We start from the raw sequence: 16,633 nt of genomic DNA, 5'->3' as shown, positions 1-16,633 counted from the left end.
CAGGGGCGAACAAAGCGAGAAAAATCAGAAAGAAAGACATTTTCAGAGAGAGAAAAAAAGAGAGGGAGCTTTAAAAGAGAAAGAGACCACCAGAAGGCGAAAGAGATCACAGAGGGAGAGAGAGAGAAATATATGAAAAGATATATAGAAATGGAGAAAGTAAGAGCGGTAGAAAATAAATCGCGTAAAATGCGACTTATACATTGAAGTTTGTTAAGTTTTCGCTCTTAGAATGTTTCTGCACAATACTATAGAAAATAATAGGAATTTTCGTAACAATCAAATGATTAAAAATTATTAAGAATTGTATGATCACAACTTGATGTTATTTTCCCAAAATATCATTTCTTGAAGGCAAAACCAAAACACAATGCGTCTCCACTGCACTATCGCATATTTGTGTTTTTCAGACTTTTGAGTTTCAAAACCAAAAATTACACAGCGATGTATTTTTGATGTTTTTCAAAAAAGCCTTATTTTTCTCAAAAACATATAAAAAGGAGGGTCTTAATAGGCTGCAAACTATAAAAATCAATTTATTTGATGCAGTGCAGTGTCGTTAATTCCCATTACGGCCACGCAAAACTCTGCTAATCTATCAACAAATAGTTAATTTGACGCCATTCAGATGCTTACAACTCAAAGCAGTTGGCAATAATGGTTTCCCTTGGGCGTAAAATCTTAAAATTTCCCTCCATCAAAGCTTCACAGTGCCATCATCCGTGCCACCAAACAGCCTGACATAACTGGAAGCAACCGTAAGACCGCGGGCAGCGTGGTGCGCTAACCACAAAAGCGCCCACACAAATCAGCCCGACGATGATGATGGCGCGTAATTTGCTTTCTCGCATATGTGGTAGTTTGTTTATTGCTCTATTGTTCCAGTCAGCCAACCAGCCAGCGTCGCACGAAGTAATAACATTATCACAGCAGCAGCAACGTCAAAGGTGGCGAAAATGGTGCGAAAAGCAATTTCCACTTATTGCACTGGCACTCGGCAGCCCGGTGCGAACTCTTTCCCCATCAGGATGGTTGCTTTCGACCCGCGACAAAAACAGTAAAGGTGTAATAACCGGGAAAGTAACGTGTAATGTGTCACTTAGCTGGTTTGTCGTTAAAAATAATCTTGCTTTTTTCGTGTTGTTAGCAAAAGAAACAAATGCTCAACACAGTGATTGTCTGCTCTGTCGAATAATGAAAAATATTATCATTCATGAAAGGAAAATGGTAGATAGATGTATGGTGAATTGTTATGAATGACAGTAATCAAAGCAAATTGTTTTTGCTTTTCAAGATTTCATTTTCATCTCCTGGGTGGATTTTTTTTGCTCAATTATCTAACCTAATTTCACAACATTCAAACAGGATCCGGATTGATGGCGGAAAAAGTAATGAAAGCTAATGTTAATGCCGCATAATATCTCCAATGACCTCAGAGGGTAGAAATCTTCTCACATTTACCGGCGAAACTCCTGAGCATTAATAATGGCTATCCAAGATCTCGGTCGGCCGGACGGCAAACTGCTCGGCTCTGCCCAGTTTCAGTCCAATGTCAGCAGCCTTATTGGCACTAAACTACTGCTGTGTGACATACAACACAACTGAATGGACATTTTTGAACGTTTTCACGAGACATAACTATTTTTGCCCCCTCCACCTACCACTTCAAAAACCAGTTGTCGGTGTCGAATATTACTCGCAACCGATGAAAGTGTGGTCTTTGAAGGACCGCCAATTCGCTCCAGCCAGCAGCGCAGCGCCAGATGTCGATGCCCATAAGTACGTGAGCAGAAGTCGCGCCGCGGTGGGAAACGTGCAGAAAATTTAATATGATTCGTACTATACATACATAGGATTGCTGCCTGCAGCCTCCAGCCACAAAGGACGGGTTTCGCAGCTGCGAGGGAAAAAAGCTATACGCTCTGACAAGTGTTTAATTGTGCACTTGTCGTACACTTTAACTGCGTTGACCGACACAGTCGAATAGGGTTGCGGCTGCGAACAGAAGGGAATCGTATAATTTTTACTTAAATGTGGAATTTTTATGCGTTTCGTAGCCATCTAAAAATTATACAGATAAAATTTCATGGCAATGACTTCAATGTTGAATGCTGTTGCGAACCTGATCTGCGGAGCTAAATGTTGAAACAAAATCATAGTTGCAAATTTAAGTGTCGGTATTGGCATCGATTCCAATAATAAGCAAGTGCTTAAACCATTTGTAAACATCGGCAATTGAATTTCAATGCATTGCATGATTCGTGTGTTATTCTCTCCAAGTGGAGATCATAATTTTATTATACGCAAGGTCGCACTCGTCGTTGAAACTAGTACTGTGGCTCGAACCATCGATTGACTTGCCGCACTTTTCTTCCGATGCGTGTTTGGAGGTAAATATTGGAACTATAATTAACGCCTTGGAATAAACAGCATTCATTGCTGGGTGAAGGAATGTAGCACTTTACCGTATGCCTCGACCATGAAAGTAATCACCATAAGTAGTACGTTCAAGGATTTCATGGCTCTAAACGGAGATGTTGACAAGAAATTTATTGACTGTAATTTATAGCCGCTGCGTGCTTAACAATTTAGAAATAAAAAATCTGTTTGCTAGGCAAAATCAGAATATCTTCTCAAAAGGAAATAAATTCAATCGTTACGAAATTCAAGTTCATTTATTGCTTTTGACTTTTGGCTTTTGACTAAATTTTTACTTTTTACTTTTTACTTTTTACTTTTTACTGTTTACTTTTTACTTTTTACTTTTTACTTTTTACCTTTTACTTTTTACATTTTACTTTTTACTTTTTACTTTTTACTTTTTACTTTTTACGTTTTACGTTTTACGTTTTACGTTTTACTTTTTACTTTTTACTTTTTACTTTTTACTTTTTACATTTTACTTTTTACTTTTTAGTTATCACTTTTTACTTTTTACTTTTTACTTTTTACTTTTTACTTTTTACTTTTTACTTTTTACTTTTTACTTTTTACTTTTTACTTTTTACTTTTTACTTTTTACTTTTTACTTTTTACTTTTTACTTTTTACTTTTTACTTTTTACTTTTTACTTTTTACTTTTTACTTTTTACTTTTTACTTTTTACTTTTTACTTTTTACTTTTTACTTTTTTCCTTTTCTTTTTACTTTTTACTTTTTACTTTTTACTTTTTACTTTTTACTTTTTACTTTTTACTTTTTACTTTTTACTTTTTACTTTTTACTTTTTACTTTTTACTTTTTACTTTTTACTTTTTACTTTTTACTTTTTACTTTTTACTTTTTACTTTTTACTTTTTACTTTTTACTTTTTACTTTTTACTTTTTACTTTTTACTTTTTACTTTTTACTTTTTACTTTTTACTTTTTACTTTTTACTTTTTACTTTTTACTTTTTACTTTTTACTTTTTACTTTTTACTTTTTACTTTTTACTTTTTACTTTTTACTTTTTACTTTTTACTTTTTACTTTTCACTTTTTCACTCTTCACCTCTTCTGAAAGGGTGCTACAAACCCCGTAGACGAGTTGGCGTGAAATCCGTCATATAAATGTAAAAGTACTCACTTTTTAAGTGCGTTTTTCTACAGAACAGGAGAAGTGTGGAAAAAGGGCACTCCATGGATTTTGTAGATTCAGGAACGTACTTTTGGACTATGCATTCTGATTTTGAAAATATGTGCCAAATGAAGTGTGAGATGTGGAAAACTGTAATATTTTTGAACTTCTATAACTTCTTTCAGGCAATAGATAACCTAATAACTTCAAAAAAAATGAAAAAATGCATCATTTTGCGCCCTAAAAGTCATCCTTACACAGTTTCTACATTGGCTTTCAAATAAAATGTTAGAGCAAAAAACTGATTTTTTAAGATCCACCCTGACACCATCTAGAAAAATCGTTATGTAGAGATACGCAGACGAGATACAATTTTTGTTTCTTCAGCAAAGTTTTTGCAAAATATATTATCTAAAAAGATAATATATCAAAAGATCAAAAGATCAAAAGATAGGCCTCTTTTTGTAGACAAAATCTTCTGAATACATGAAATCTGTAGAGCAAATAGTTTTCGAGATATTGATTTTTGTCTTGAATTTTTGCTTTTTCGACCATAGTAGGTCGCTGGCTTTAGTGGGTCCTAAAAACGGTCTGAATCTCAGTAAGGTATTCTCGAATGTAGCAAAGTAGGATATAGGGATCTGTACGAATTATGACAGCCCAATTGTAAAAAGAATAAACTTCGAAGGAACACTGCTTTAAGAAACGAAGCCATATGCGCCAAATCTGGTCTTCGCCAGGGCCTCTACAATGTCACGCAACGACGCTCTGGAACCTAATCTGATAAAAAATGAAATAAAATCGGATCAAAAATGTGATCCAAAATGTGGCGCCTTGGCTCAGAATCTGGTCTTGGTACAGAATGTAGTTCACAATCTGGTCCCACATCGACTTCAAAATGTGGTCCAAAATATTATCCAAAACCTGATACAAATTTGATAAAAATACCCAACAGCTGGCTGAGGTCCAGAATCCGGTCCAATATACGGTCAAAATCGAATTAAAAAAGTAGTCAAAAATCTAGTTCAAGTCTGTCCCAAAATTTGTTACAAAATCTGGAACAAAATTTAAAAAAAAATGTGGTTTGCAATCTAGTCCAGGTCCAAAATACGATCTAGGTCCGGAATCTGGTTCAAAACCAGATCCAAAATTTGTTTGGTGGTTTACAATATAATTAAAAATGTGGCCCAAAATCTGGTTTATATTCTGCTTCAGTTCCAAAATCTAGATCCAAGTTTGTTTCTAAATTTGGTCTAAGACCTGATGAAAAATGTCGTCCAGAATGTCCACTCTATAGCGATACTGTAATAACAACGAAGTGCGGAACAACACTTGGATAAGATCACAATAGTTCAAAATGTTGGTCGTAGTGATAATATCCACACAAAAAAAATCTGATACAAGTACAGGATCTCGTTCAAAATTTGATAAAAAAAATGTTATCCAAAATATCCAAAATCAGGGGCAAATCTGCTAAAAATGTGGTTCAAAATCTGGTCTGGAATATGATGCAGCTCCAACATCTAATTCGGATCCAGAATGTGGTATGGTCCAGAATCTGAGTTCCAAAATATGATAAAAATGTGGCTTAAAGACTTATCCAAAAGCTGGTCCAAACCTAATAAAGATATGGTCCAAAATCTGGTCCAGATTCTGATACAGATCCAGAATGGGATCCACACTCGCTCTGGAGTCTTGGTCCAAAATCCGATTCAAAATGTGGTTCAGAATCTAGCCTACATCTGTTGCAAAATCTGAAACGAAAATTGATAAAAAAAATGTGGTCCACGATGTAGCACAGGTCCAAAGTATGCTCGTGGTCTGGAATTTGGTTCAAAACCTGATCCAAAATCTGGTTGTAGGTTTAAAAACTGTGTGTGGCCCGAAATCTGCTTCAGGTCCATAATCTGGCTCAAAAAATCTTATCAAAAATCTGATCCCGAATCTGGTTTATAACCTGGTCCAGTTCCAGAATCTAGTCCAAAATTCCAAATTTATTCCAAAGTCTAGTCCGAAATCTGAGGAAAGAAAATGTGGCCCAAAAAATGGTTCAAGTCCAGAGACATCTGCTTGTGGTCCTGAATGTGGTCCAAAATCTGGCCCAGAATCTAGTCCAAATGTGTTCCAAAATTTGTCACAAAATTTGGAACAAAATCTAATAAAATATATGTGGTTTAGAGTCTTGTTGGTGGTTTAAAATATTATCAAAAATAATAAACTTGCAAGGAACATTGATTTAAGAAACAGGTCTTCGCCAAGAGCGCCACAATGTCAAGCTACGGCTCTGATAACAATAATCTATGCTGCTTTATAATTCACTGTCATAAGTGGTATGTAAGGACACTCACGACTGGAAAACAACGTATTATATACTTCACTTTGACATACTCTAATCATTATGCAATTGCAATGTAAAATTGACTTTCTATTACGCTCTTGTGTTATCTGGATGCTCTGTCGGTATCCTATGCTTATGCTTGTATTTACCCTACCACTTCATGTACGTGTAGAGCGCAAGAATATGCACGGCTTATTCCCGTGAGTCTAAGGCCGAAGTCTTAGATAGCTCCCGATCTGCAGCATCGAGTATCGAACTCTCCTACAATCACACAATCAATCGCTCCACCACGCTCCACCACCACAACAGGTAAAACCGAACTCGGAATCCCAATTTACGCTTTATATAGGTTTCACTATGCCTAAATACATAGGAGAATGGTCTTATAGCGTCATACGGAATTATTCTTTTGCAACATTTTCTGACCAAGCGGTTTCAACGACTCCCAGCTTTAAGTGAAATTATTTTCTTTTCGAATATGTTGGTTACGGCGGAGCCGTGAGATTCGGAGTCGTATTATCAGCGGAAGTCGTGCTTACTATGGGCTCCACAAGCAATTGCGGTCGAGCAGACTAAGTCTCAGTACAAATTGCACCCTGTACAAGACGCTTATTAGATCGGTTGTTCTCTACGGGCTATGGAAAACAGGCTTTGTCTTAGGTCGGCAAGCCATCTAAGTAAGTAAGTATAAATGACTTCACAAGTAACACGAGTCTACGAATCCACAATCCCACGAGTCTACGAGGAAATGAGTCACAAATCCAATAATGCACAAATCCACAAGTTCACATTTTAGGAATTCACGAGTCTAACAGTCTATGAGCACAGTAACCAACGGGTTCACGACTCAACGAGTCCACGAGTGTATGAGTTAATGTATCGAGGATTCTATTTGTACACGAATCCTCGAGTACACAGTCTACGAACTCACAATTCCAAGAGTCTACGAATACAAGAGTGAATGAGCTCACGACTCAACTAGTCCACCAATTAATCGAGTCCATGAGCAACCCAGTACACGAATCCACGGATGTACGAGACCACCAATCGCACAAGTCCACAAGTTCGCAGTTCACAAGTCCACGGGTGAACAAGCCCACCAGTCTACTAGTACATACGTGAATCCACGAGTCTACAAACTCACAGCCTGCGAGTCCGTAGTCTACGAGTCTATGAATCAAATCTACTAGTACTTGAATCCTCGAGTGTACAAGTCCACAAAATCAATCCCACTGGCCCAAGAGTCAAAGAGTCTACGAGAACAGGCAAACGATTTCACGACTCGACACGAGTCCACGAGTAAGTCGAGCCTATGAATCAACGTATCAATGACGCGTCAAGTACACGAATCCACGAATCCATAAGTCTACGAGTCTACTAGTGCACAGTCAAATCCGCAAGTCCACAAGTTCACAATCCACAAGCCCACGACTGTATATAAATAAATCTACAAGCCCACGAGTGCACGAGCGCATGACTCCACGAGTCCACAAGTTCACAGTCACAAGTCTACGAATCTACGAGGAAATGAGACACAAATCCAGGAATGCACAACTCCACAAGTTCATAGTCAACGAACCCACATGTCCAATGAGCATAGCAAACCAGCGGGTTTACGACTCAATGAGTCACGAATCTACAACGTCCATCAGGTCAACGAGTCCATCAGGTTTGGATCCACGAATCCACGGGTCCAATCAGCAAGTCCACAAGTTCAGAATGCACAAGTTCACGACTCCAAGAGCCCACGAATCTATAATTCCACGGGTTGACAACTCTAAACTCACTCTAAACAACTCTAAATGTGTGAGCTTGACTTTTAGAATTTTTAATGGTTTGAGGATTTTGAAATTCAAACTTTTCAGCCTTATACTTTCGAACTTTCGAATTTTTGGACAAAGAGACTGTGGTTTTGTACTCTTGGGACTTTGGACCCTTGAACTGTCATGATGTATTCGTTTATTTTTATATGTTTATACTGTTAAAGTCACGATATTTTCCGATCCAGGACCCGCGGATTCTTGCACCGTCGGACTTCTTCACATTAGGAATATTGGACTCATTAGGAATTTAACAATTTTTAATTTATTGGACTTCTGCAAATTTAGATTTTGAATAGAAGATTTTGATTTTGAATTTTGGATTTTTAGTTCATGAATTTCAGATTTTCACACTGTGTGCTTTTGGACTCTAGAACATTCTATCTTTCAATATTTTTTTGAAACGATGGTTCTACAATTGATGAAGGGATGAATTGACGGTAGGGGAAAGAAATGAAAATTTTTGGTGAAGGAGGGGGAAGAGCGGAAAGGAAGTGGGGGGGGGGTATTGGTAGCTATGCTTGACAAGTAGTCATTTTGACTCCTACCTTTTGTCCAATGCTGGAAGGTGCATGAGTCGAACCAAGCTGTAATCTGAGATTATAACCGGATTCGAACCCACAACACCCTCCAGGGCATGTGGTTCGCTGGTACTTGTACCTTAGGATACTTAGCCAGCATTGGACAAAAGGTAGGAGTCAAAATGACTACTTGTTAAGCATAGCTACCAATACCCCCCCCTTCCTTTCCGCTCTTCCCCCTCCTTCACCAAAAATTTTCATTTCTTTCCCCTACCGTCCTTTCATCAATTGTAGAACCATCGTTTCAAAAAAATATTAATATATGTATGACCTCATTCCAAGGTCAAGACTAAAATCTTGAGATTAGTCTGTCAAGCTTTCATAATTCAAAACTCTAACTTTAGCTCTATGCTTTTTCGAATTTGGACGTTGAATATTTTAGCTTTTCAACTCTTGAGCTCTTATACTCTTGAAATTACGAATTTTTGGATAATAATTATACGGTCCTTGGAGTGTTCAATTTTTTTCTCTTAATCCTTCTCATAGGGGTCCCCCAGTTCCAATCATAAAAAAGCATATTGATAATAAAAAAAAATCTTGGATTTCTGGAGTTTCGGGGTTGGAGACTTTTTAGGACTTTAGAACTTTTATGTTCTTGGTTTTTTTGAACGCTGAATTTCAAATCTAAAAGTTCGCATTCCAAATGATTGAACTCTCGGATTCTTAGACTATTTAATTTGTGGCTTTTTGGACTATTGGGCTTTACGATTTTTGGACTTTAGAGTTTTTGAAAATTTGTACCCTTGGATTATTTTGAGGATTTGAACTCGTGAATTGTTGGATTTCGGTTTCTTGAATTTTTGTATTCGGGGAATCAATATTTTTGTACATTTGTACTTTTGCACTCTTTGACGTTCGGACTCATAAATTTTTGTACTCTTGGATGTTTGGAAATTTTGCATTCTTAGGCGTTTTGGTAAATTAACTTTCGGACATGAAGGAATAAGCAAACAGTTTCGAAAACAACATGAGAAAATAAGAATAAGTAAAATTAGGTTTATGATAAACGATATTTACCTGAAAGATTGAAAATAATCAACGCAATTTTTCACAGCGTCTACGTCCATTTTGGTATTAAAGTAAAAGTTTAGAATAAAGAAAATAATGTTTCCGATTTTAGGTTTTGAAATAGGCACCCATCGATTGAAAGACAGACTCGCAACTCGTGTCTCGAGTGCCAAAGAGCTTCCTTTCACATTTGTCACATTTTGGATGGTAATGTATCTTAGTGGACCTGAGATTTGGACTACTAGAATAAGGCACAGGAGTAGAATAGAACTGTAGAAATTATTTAATAGATTAGTGGTTCTTAAATATATTATTCGTATACATATAAATCGGATCAACCAGACTGATTCATTCCAATTAGCATGGATCTCTCTGATCCCAACACTTCATACCATTTAATCCATTCAGATTTCAGATTGTCGAACACACAATCACAAGCAGATAAACATAATTATTGAACTCACCCAAAGGTAGTGCCATGCCAACCAATCGGAGCAACAACGTTTCGATTCGTTTCACTTCACTTAATTTAATTACACAATTACGGCTTTGAACGCCAATTATCAGTCCAAATAATTACAAGAGCAAACCACAGCTTCCTGCACCGGAAAAAAAAACTCCTCCACTGCATTTTATCAGTTGCAGCTTAAAATGCAGTTGAAAAATTGAAAATTCGTGTAGCTATCTATGTATTTGCTGAGGCGGCACACGTGCCGCCTGGTACAGATTGAACCGACGAACGCATCGCGTACGAACATATCAAGAGCCGTCAGGAATTCCGAACCAAACGTCCCGCCACATACAAACGGGCAAACAAACATTTCACTCACGAATCCAGCTCCAACCAGCAGACCGGTTGAGCTATTCGATCCATAATTAATTGACCCATGGGAGAAATGTTGTTTCGCTAAGGCATCCTATTGTGGTAAAATGTGCATTTCGGTCGGGTGCATCTAATTCGAGCCAAGAGCACACGCGGGTGAGGTGAGGGGTCACCGAGCAGGGTCGAAAGGGTACGGTACGGTACAGTTCATGGTCGATTCGAAAATCCAACTCAATTAGAGTCAATGTCAGAGGCGTACTGCAAGCCGAACTACATAGGTATGTAGAAGGTACCTACAACTGAATTGTAAAGGAAAGGTTAGCTCAACTGGACAAGAGTGCGTCCTGCACGGTAACAGGGATCGCTCAGCGGACAGATCTAATTGAATAAATATCGGTTAGTTGATGTGTAACGGAAGGGGCAGCTCCCCGGAGGGAATGCTTCCTATTTGACAAATTATAGGTTACCAGTCAGTGAGTGGTGGTGAATTAATTCCAATGAATAGAAATTCAAGCACCGATTCAATCCTTTCAGGGTAAAAGTGCTCCGTTAAATGAAAAATGAAAGGGCACTATGCTGATTTTGTTTTCCAACTATTTTCACCACCTCTACAAGCACTGAAACTGCAGCGTTCATAAGCGTTTTTTCCCTCCCTTGAAATTGAATCGTAAAAATGGCTCACAAGAAGTTTGCATTTCAATTCGTCTCACGAATGCCACTTCAATAGCATTAGTTTTATGTTATTTTTTGTTTTGGGCTGCGGGAGGCAAAGGGCACTCCATTTCATTCTTTGCTTTTAATTTAATTAAACTACGGATGAAATCGCGCACAGACAGTGCAGCAGCAACTCTTTCACCCATTTAGAGAAATGACGCTGTGTATTAAACGAACCAGCCAGACCAGACCAGACCAGGCAGGATCTGTTGCTCGGATGGTGGTTTGCCAGTTTCGCACTACCGTTCAGCAGTCGGTAATCATTATGCAGTACAAGTTCCGTCTGCTGGTAGACGGTTCACAGTACCTATATAGTGCCTACTTCAACAAAGCTCATTTTTTGCGAGCTGTTAAATGACGAGAGCAAATAAAATCGTCGGAAAACTCCAACTGGAAATGGGTGGCAGCAGCAGCGAGCAAGCAAGCAAGCGTAGCATGGGAATTTTAAACACATCGTAAATATTTGTAATTCCGACAGGGCCAGGCAGTGCAGTGCAGTTCAGTGCGTGCGTGGTTGGATTGAGTGCAAATATGGCCAAAAATGTCTGTCAGCTGGACGCAGGAAAGCCAAACATCCCCCATCGCAACCAAACAGGAACTTCGTTCGTTTCGTTCAGCGCGGACAGGGGGCATGATATTGGGAAAATAAATTCGAATAATTGATTGACCCTGCTGGTCCGTACCAATATAGTAATATTGAGCGGTAATTTGCAAGTCAACCATTAAGAATTGTGTGACATGTCTCACACCCATAGTCATCACTTGCACTCAGAGCTGCCATAAATTCATATATTTGTGCGTTTATTAATTTGAAATTGAAATCATTTGAAATCATCTGTGGAAGCAGGTATTGTTTATTTAGGTTAAATTTAAATGTATTCAAAAATTACAAGAGAGGTGAAAGTTAAGGCGTTCCAAATCAAAGAATGCGATAATAAGCTTCCCAATATAGCATGGATTTTCAGATAATAAATGGCCTAAAATTGCCAAAAATAGAGTTAGAATGTAATACAGTAATGACCCGATTTTGTCACCCCCATGATGAATTTAGGGGTGACAAAATCGGGTATTTTTTCAATTTTGATTTTTAGGACATTGCGCACTTCCTTCTACCTCTCTGTGGTTTAGCTTTAAAATGTCGAAAATTGCCCTATGAATTTATATTTTTAATAATCTATTCCTCATATTTCGTTTTGACCAAGGTTTGCAAAACTCCGAAACTTAGTACTGTTCAAAAATTGTTCATGTAATTTTTTTTGACAACAACATAATGCTCAAAACAATCTATCGCAAGCAGCACGTCTTTCAACCATGTAATAGCAATTAATTTTATTATCTCATTTCACCTTCCTTCCAGAAACGTCCCGCATCTATCTGCAGCAGCATCCGCAACAATTCATCTCGGCGGCATACCCGGGAGCATAAATCTCTAGCATGAATTCCCCCCGCCACCCGACGGTACACCGAGGGACGACCATAGCAGCTAATATCAGCAACATCAGCGCGAGTGCCACCGGTTATGCCCGCAGCAGCATCAGAAGCAGCAGTAGCACCACCGTTGATTCAAGTGTCATAATTTACCACCAGTACAACAGCAATCACATTGTTTGAAAGTAAGCAAACAAAACAAAAACAAAGCACCTGTAAAAAGAAGAAGAAAAAAAGCCCCAGTCATAAGTGATTGTGATTTACAATTTCGACCCAAAACGAGTGTAAATAGTAAAACAAGAAGAAGCTAAATAAGTTAAATCGAATCGAGGGGCCGGAGAAAAAACGAACGAAACGAAAAGTTGTTTTGTGAGTGAGTGAGTGTGTTTGTTATCATTGTTGTTGTTGTTATTGTGTTTGTTATTGTTATTGAAGTTTCACTCACCACCACCGGTGGCAATCACCATAAATAGATCTTAATTCTTCTTTTACTTCTTTGGAGAAGTAAAAGCGACCACCAACTCTCTGTCGCTCGCTGAGATTTGTGCGAAAGGAAACAGTTTGTCGTTGGGTGGAAAATTAATCAATGACCAGCTTGAGTTGACGCTTGTCGCCGGAAAGCCACAGTCGAAGAAGAAGAAGGAAAAGAAAACGGGTAAAACAAAAGCGGTGGGAAAAAGATTTCTCATCAAACTTGCGTCGAGTGGAAGCAGGCGGAAAAAAGGAGGAGAAAAAAGTGTGGTGACATCAACGGTTACCAAATTTAGTGAGACGAAACGCACTACAACGGTGAAAAATGGAGACCGAGGAAATTATCAAGCTTGTGGATGGGATTTATAAGGTAAGTTGTTGTAGGTTTTAGCACGAAATTGTCACTCTCATGAGTCTATGTTTAATACTTTTGTACTTTGATAAGGTTTACTCCAATTCGACCGTTGAACATCGTTTAATGTTAACAGGATGTAGGGGCTTTATGCAAGATTTTTCATTATGCAAATCGAATCCTTGAGGTACTGCATCTCGAATACTTAGTCTTCTATAAATCCACTGAAACTGCTCCACCCTGTCAGGTATGTTAGATTGGCAATTTCTCCCCGTGAGCTGCCGATTTATCAACGAGTCTAATCCAGAGGAAATTTTTCGAACGTCACAACCATGTCTAACGGGTGGCTGTGTGGAAGGCTTTCCACACGGGATAATGCTCCGTACTAGGCCGTGGAAATAAATGGACCATTTTGTCACACTTATTGCCATAGTCAGGTCACACGTGTAAATCCCTACATTCGGGAGAACTATCACGCCATGTGCAGCACCATGTGAACAGAGAAAAGACATTTGTTGGTGAAAACTTGTCGAAAGTAAGCTCGTAAATTATGTCGAAGTTTTTTTTACCTGTCTGGCACAACCAGACCGCAATCAGTGGTGCCATATAATTTGAAAATTAAAAAAAAAAACAACCGACAATCAACAATTAACAGTACCTTACAACTATCCGATTTAATGAGCCCGCCGGAAGTAAAATTTCACCCAAAGAAATGATACCGATACAGAAGATTGCTAAACTAATTATCTTCGTTCAACAGCAATCAAATCGATACAATGCTATCAAACCATCCGCATCGTCATAAACGATCAATCAATGTTCCGTTCGGAATTTTAACCTCAAAGTAACGATGTGCACAATTTCACTGCTCGCAACTAGGTGAACGGACAAAATGCCAACGCTGGCTGAAGGTAGGTAGCGTCAACCCTTTTACGCTTTCCAGGCTGCCAGCCGGCAGCAGGTGATGCCAATGAGTCGCACATGCCACCACACCACACCCACCCACCGGTCTGCCGGTCTGTTTTGACATTGTTTCAGACTACGGGATCAGGACCCTGCCTGGGCGGGGTCGGCATCCGTGTGGGGAAAGATGAATTGGGTGGCACATCTCTTTGCGGAGGAATTCGGTATGTTTGCAACGCACATCTCAATGGGCTACGCTTTTCCCGGCAAACGGTGCAGACGGGACGGGCGGGGGTAGTGAAAATAAATGAAGATGCTATAATTTATGTGCCTTAGATGTTGGTTTTTCCTTTTGCGTTGCAGGGGCACCGTTGTGTGCCCCGTACGGAATGACAGGTGGTAACGTTTTCTGGAATGAGTCGGCATTCCTTTCCAGCTACTCGACGTGGAGTTTAGAATAATGGCACTGTTGCACGGTTCAGCGGAGCTTTCTGGCACATAAAATTGCACCGACAACGACCGACCAACCGACCGACCGGGCGGCAGCACTACTCACCGAACAAAGTCGAGCGCAATGAAGAAGGATTGCTGTCATTTGTCATCTTGATGACATTAAGTCGTTGCCAAAGATGACACGGTGCCACTGTTCGACTGGCTTAACAGTAGACGTACTTCGCTTCGGAGGCTGCATCGGCACCGATAAGCGGTGAAAAAGGTAGAAGAAAGTGCCATTGTCGGGAGGACTGTTTTCCTATACGGATTCCGGCAAATTTGCTCTACTTTTCGGCTTATGTTTGGGATTTGACTTTTCCCTGGAATTGAGAAGAGAAATCTTTACTGCAAAAGATTATAAAAGTGAAGAAAAGTGCTCTGTTAAACACTGCTTTCCGAGCACATTGGTAGCTTGAACTGGATATGCGGTTTTGAAAAATAATGAAACATGTTTTTTATTGATTTAATACCAACGTTGTTCGCAGTGACACAGCCGGACGTAATTTGGTCATAAAACGAGTAATTGTAAACACCATTGAGCTGGGCCTCTCATGGGCCAGTGGCGCATAATTTTTTGCCTTCATTGTGCAGCTTCATCGAGCTTTAAATGCCATTGACTTTTCCTCTAATGACGCTAGTATACCACTATTTCCAACCAAGTTTGTACAGCGTAATGCCTTTAAAGTCCGCACTCCTCCCGAGAAGAAAATTACGATTTAATATCAAGCTGAAAATTATATCCGGTAGAACTGAGAAAGATTAAAACAACATTTATTACCAATTGCGTTTATTATTTAGTACAATTTTAAAGCTGTTTAGCTATCCAAGTAATAATCTGAGTTTTATGGCACTCTTATGATGGCTTTATTGACCAAAATTGACCATAAAAACCGTAATAAGAGTGTAATAAAACTAATATTGTTGCTTTGATAATGATGCTAAATTGAATCCATCAATTTAATAGTAACAGGGATATGAGTTGAAAAGTTTTGCGATTAACTTTTATTGAATCGCTCTCTGTCTTTAAAAGCTTTCTCATAAATTATATCGTTCACAAAGTTATAACCGCAAAAACGTTCACAACTAATGAGTATGCCTTTTAAAGTATTATACTGGCTGATCTTATTCCCTGATCAGACGAAAACGTGATTTTTCATAATAATTTGCACGCATAATTTCCGCCGTACCATAAAACATAACAATAAGGAATTAATTTATGACCGTTTTAGACTACTACAATATCTGTGAAGATCGCTTTAGTTACAGTAGAATTAAATGGAATTTTCTCCTATCTCCTGTTACTTTCAGCTTATTTCCTTCTCAGCGTAATCACAGGCTACAACGTGTTAGGGTCTTTTTCTAATTCCCATCGTAATAAGTAAAGCCATTCTAATTTTCATCATTTGTTGGATGGATTTAATTAATACTCCAAAAGTTCTAGTACTGATTTGACTAAAAAACACTTACCTTCCGATCCGTGAACTTTGAAATCACTGAAAAGCAACTATTAAAGCATTACTATTGAAATTACGCAACTGACTTAATTGCTAAAATTCGTCGTACCGTTTTAAAATCCATCCATCAAAATTTTTCATCGTCCAAACTAAAAATCACAACAATGTTTACGAAGCTAACGCGTAAGTATTTGTGTAGGACGGCATGACAAATGTCATTGTACAAAATTTCTGCAGGTCAGGCAAGTTTTCCTGGCTGTAGAATAACGACAATACCTTGCGTGAGTTACTTTCATTTATGAATGACGGAAATTAAAACGATTAGTCGACATTGTCTTCTTCGTCGCACGAAAAAACGTAGGAAATTTGGCTGGTAGGACTTCTTTAATGATTAAAAGCATTTAAATAGATCTCAGCTCACTTTGATTGATCGCGTATGATAGACAACTAACTAAAATATTAGGGAATAAATAGTTTTGCTTTGTGTGTCATAAAAATACTGATATTTTTAATAATTTGTGTTGGATAGGACGGGAATAGGCAATTACGACGATGTAGCAACATACCCTTTGTAAATCTTTGTTCAAAATATGGTTCAGTCTGGAAATGTTTTACTAAACAATTTCAAAACATCACAGTAGGGTAAAAATAATCAATCCATTCATATCATTCCGATATATTTACAATATTTT

At 38.3% G+C, this 16,633-nt stretch overlaps 1 protein-coding gene across 1 annotated transcript in view; it reads left to right on the top strand.

The window, feature by feature from the left end:
* Window positions 1-16,633, top strand: part of LOC128744753 (zinc finger CCCH domain-containing protein 13) — a 273,853-nt gene that overhangs the window by 201,061 nt on the left and 56,159 nt on the right. The window contains exon 4 of the mRNA XM_053841966.1: window positions 12,199-13,110. Coding sequence (XP_053697941.1) covers window positions 13,066-13,110 — 45 coding nt within the window. The 5' untranslated portion in view covers window positions 12,199-13,065. The remainder of the gene's footprint in view (window positions 1-12,198; window positions 13,111-16,633) is intronic.

This window comes from Sabethes cyaneus, chromosome 3 (genome assembly GCF_943734655.1).
Source record: "Sabethes cyaneus chromosome 3, idSabCyanKW18_F2, whole genome shotgun sequence".
Taxonomy (NCBI): Eukaryota; Metazoa; Arthropoda; class Insecta; order Diptera; family Culicidae; genus Sabethes; species Sabethes cyaneus.
Note: the sequence above shows the minus strand (reverse complement) of the source record. Positions and strands in the feature narration are given on the sequence as shown.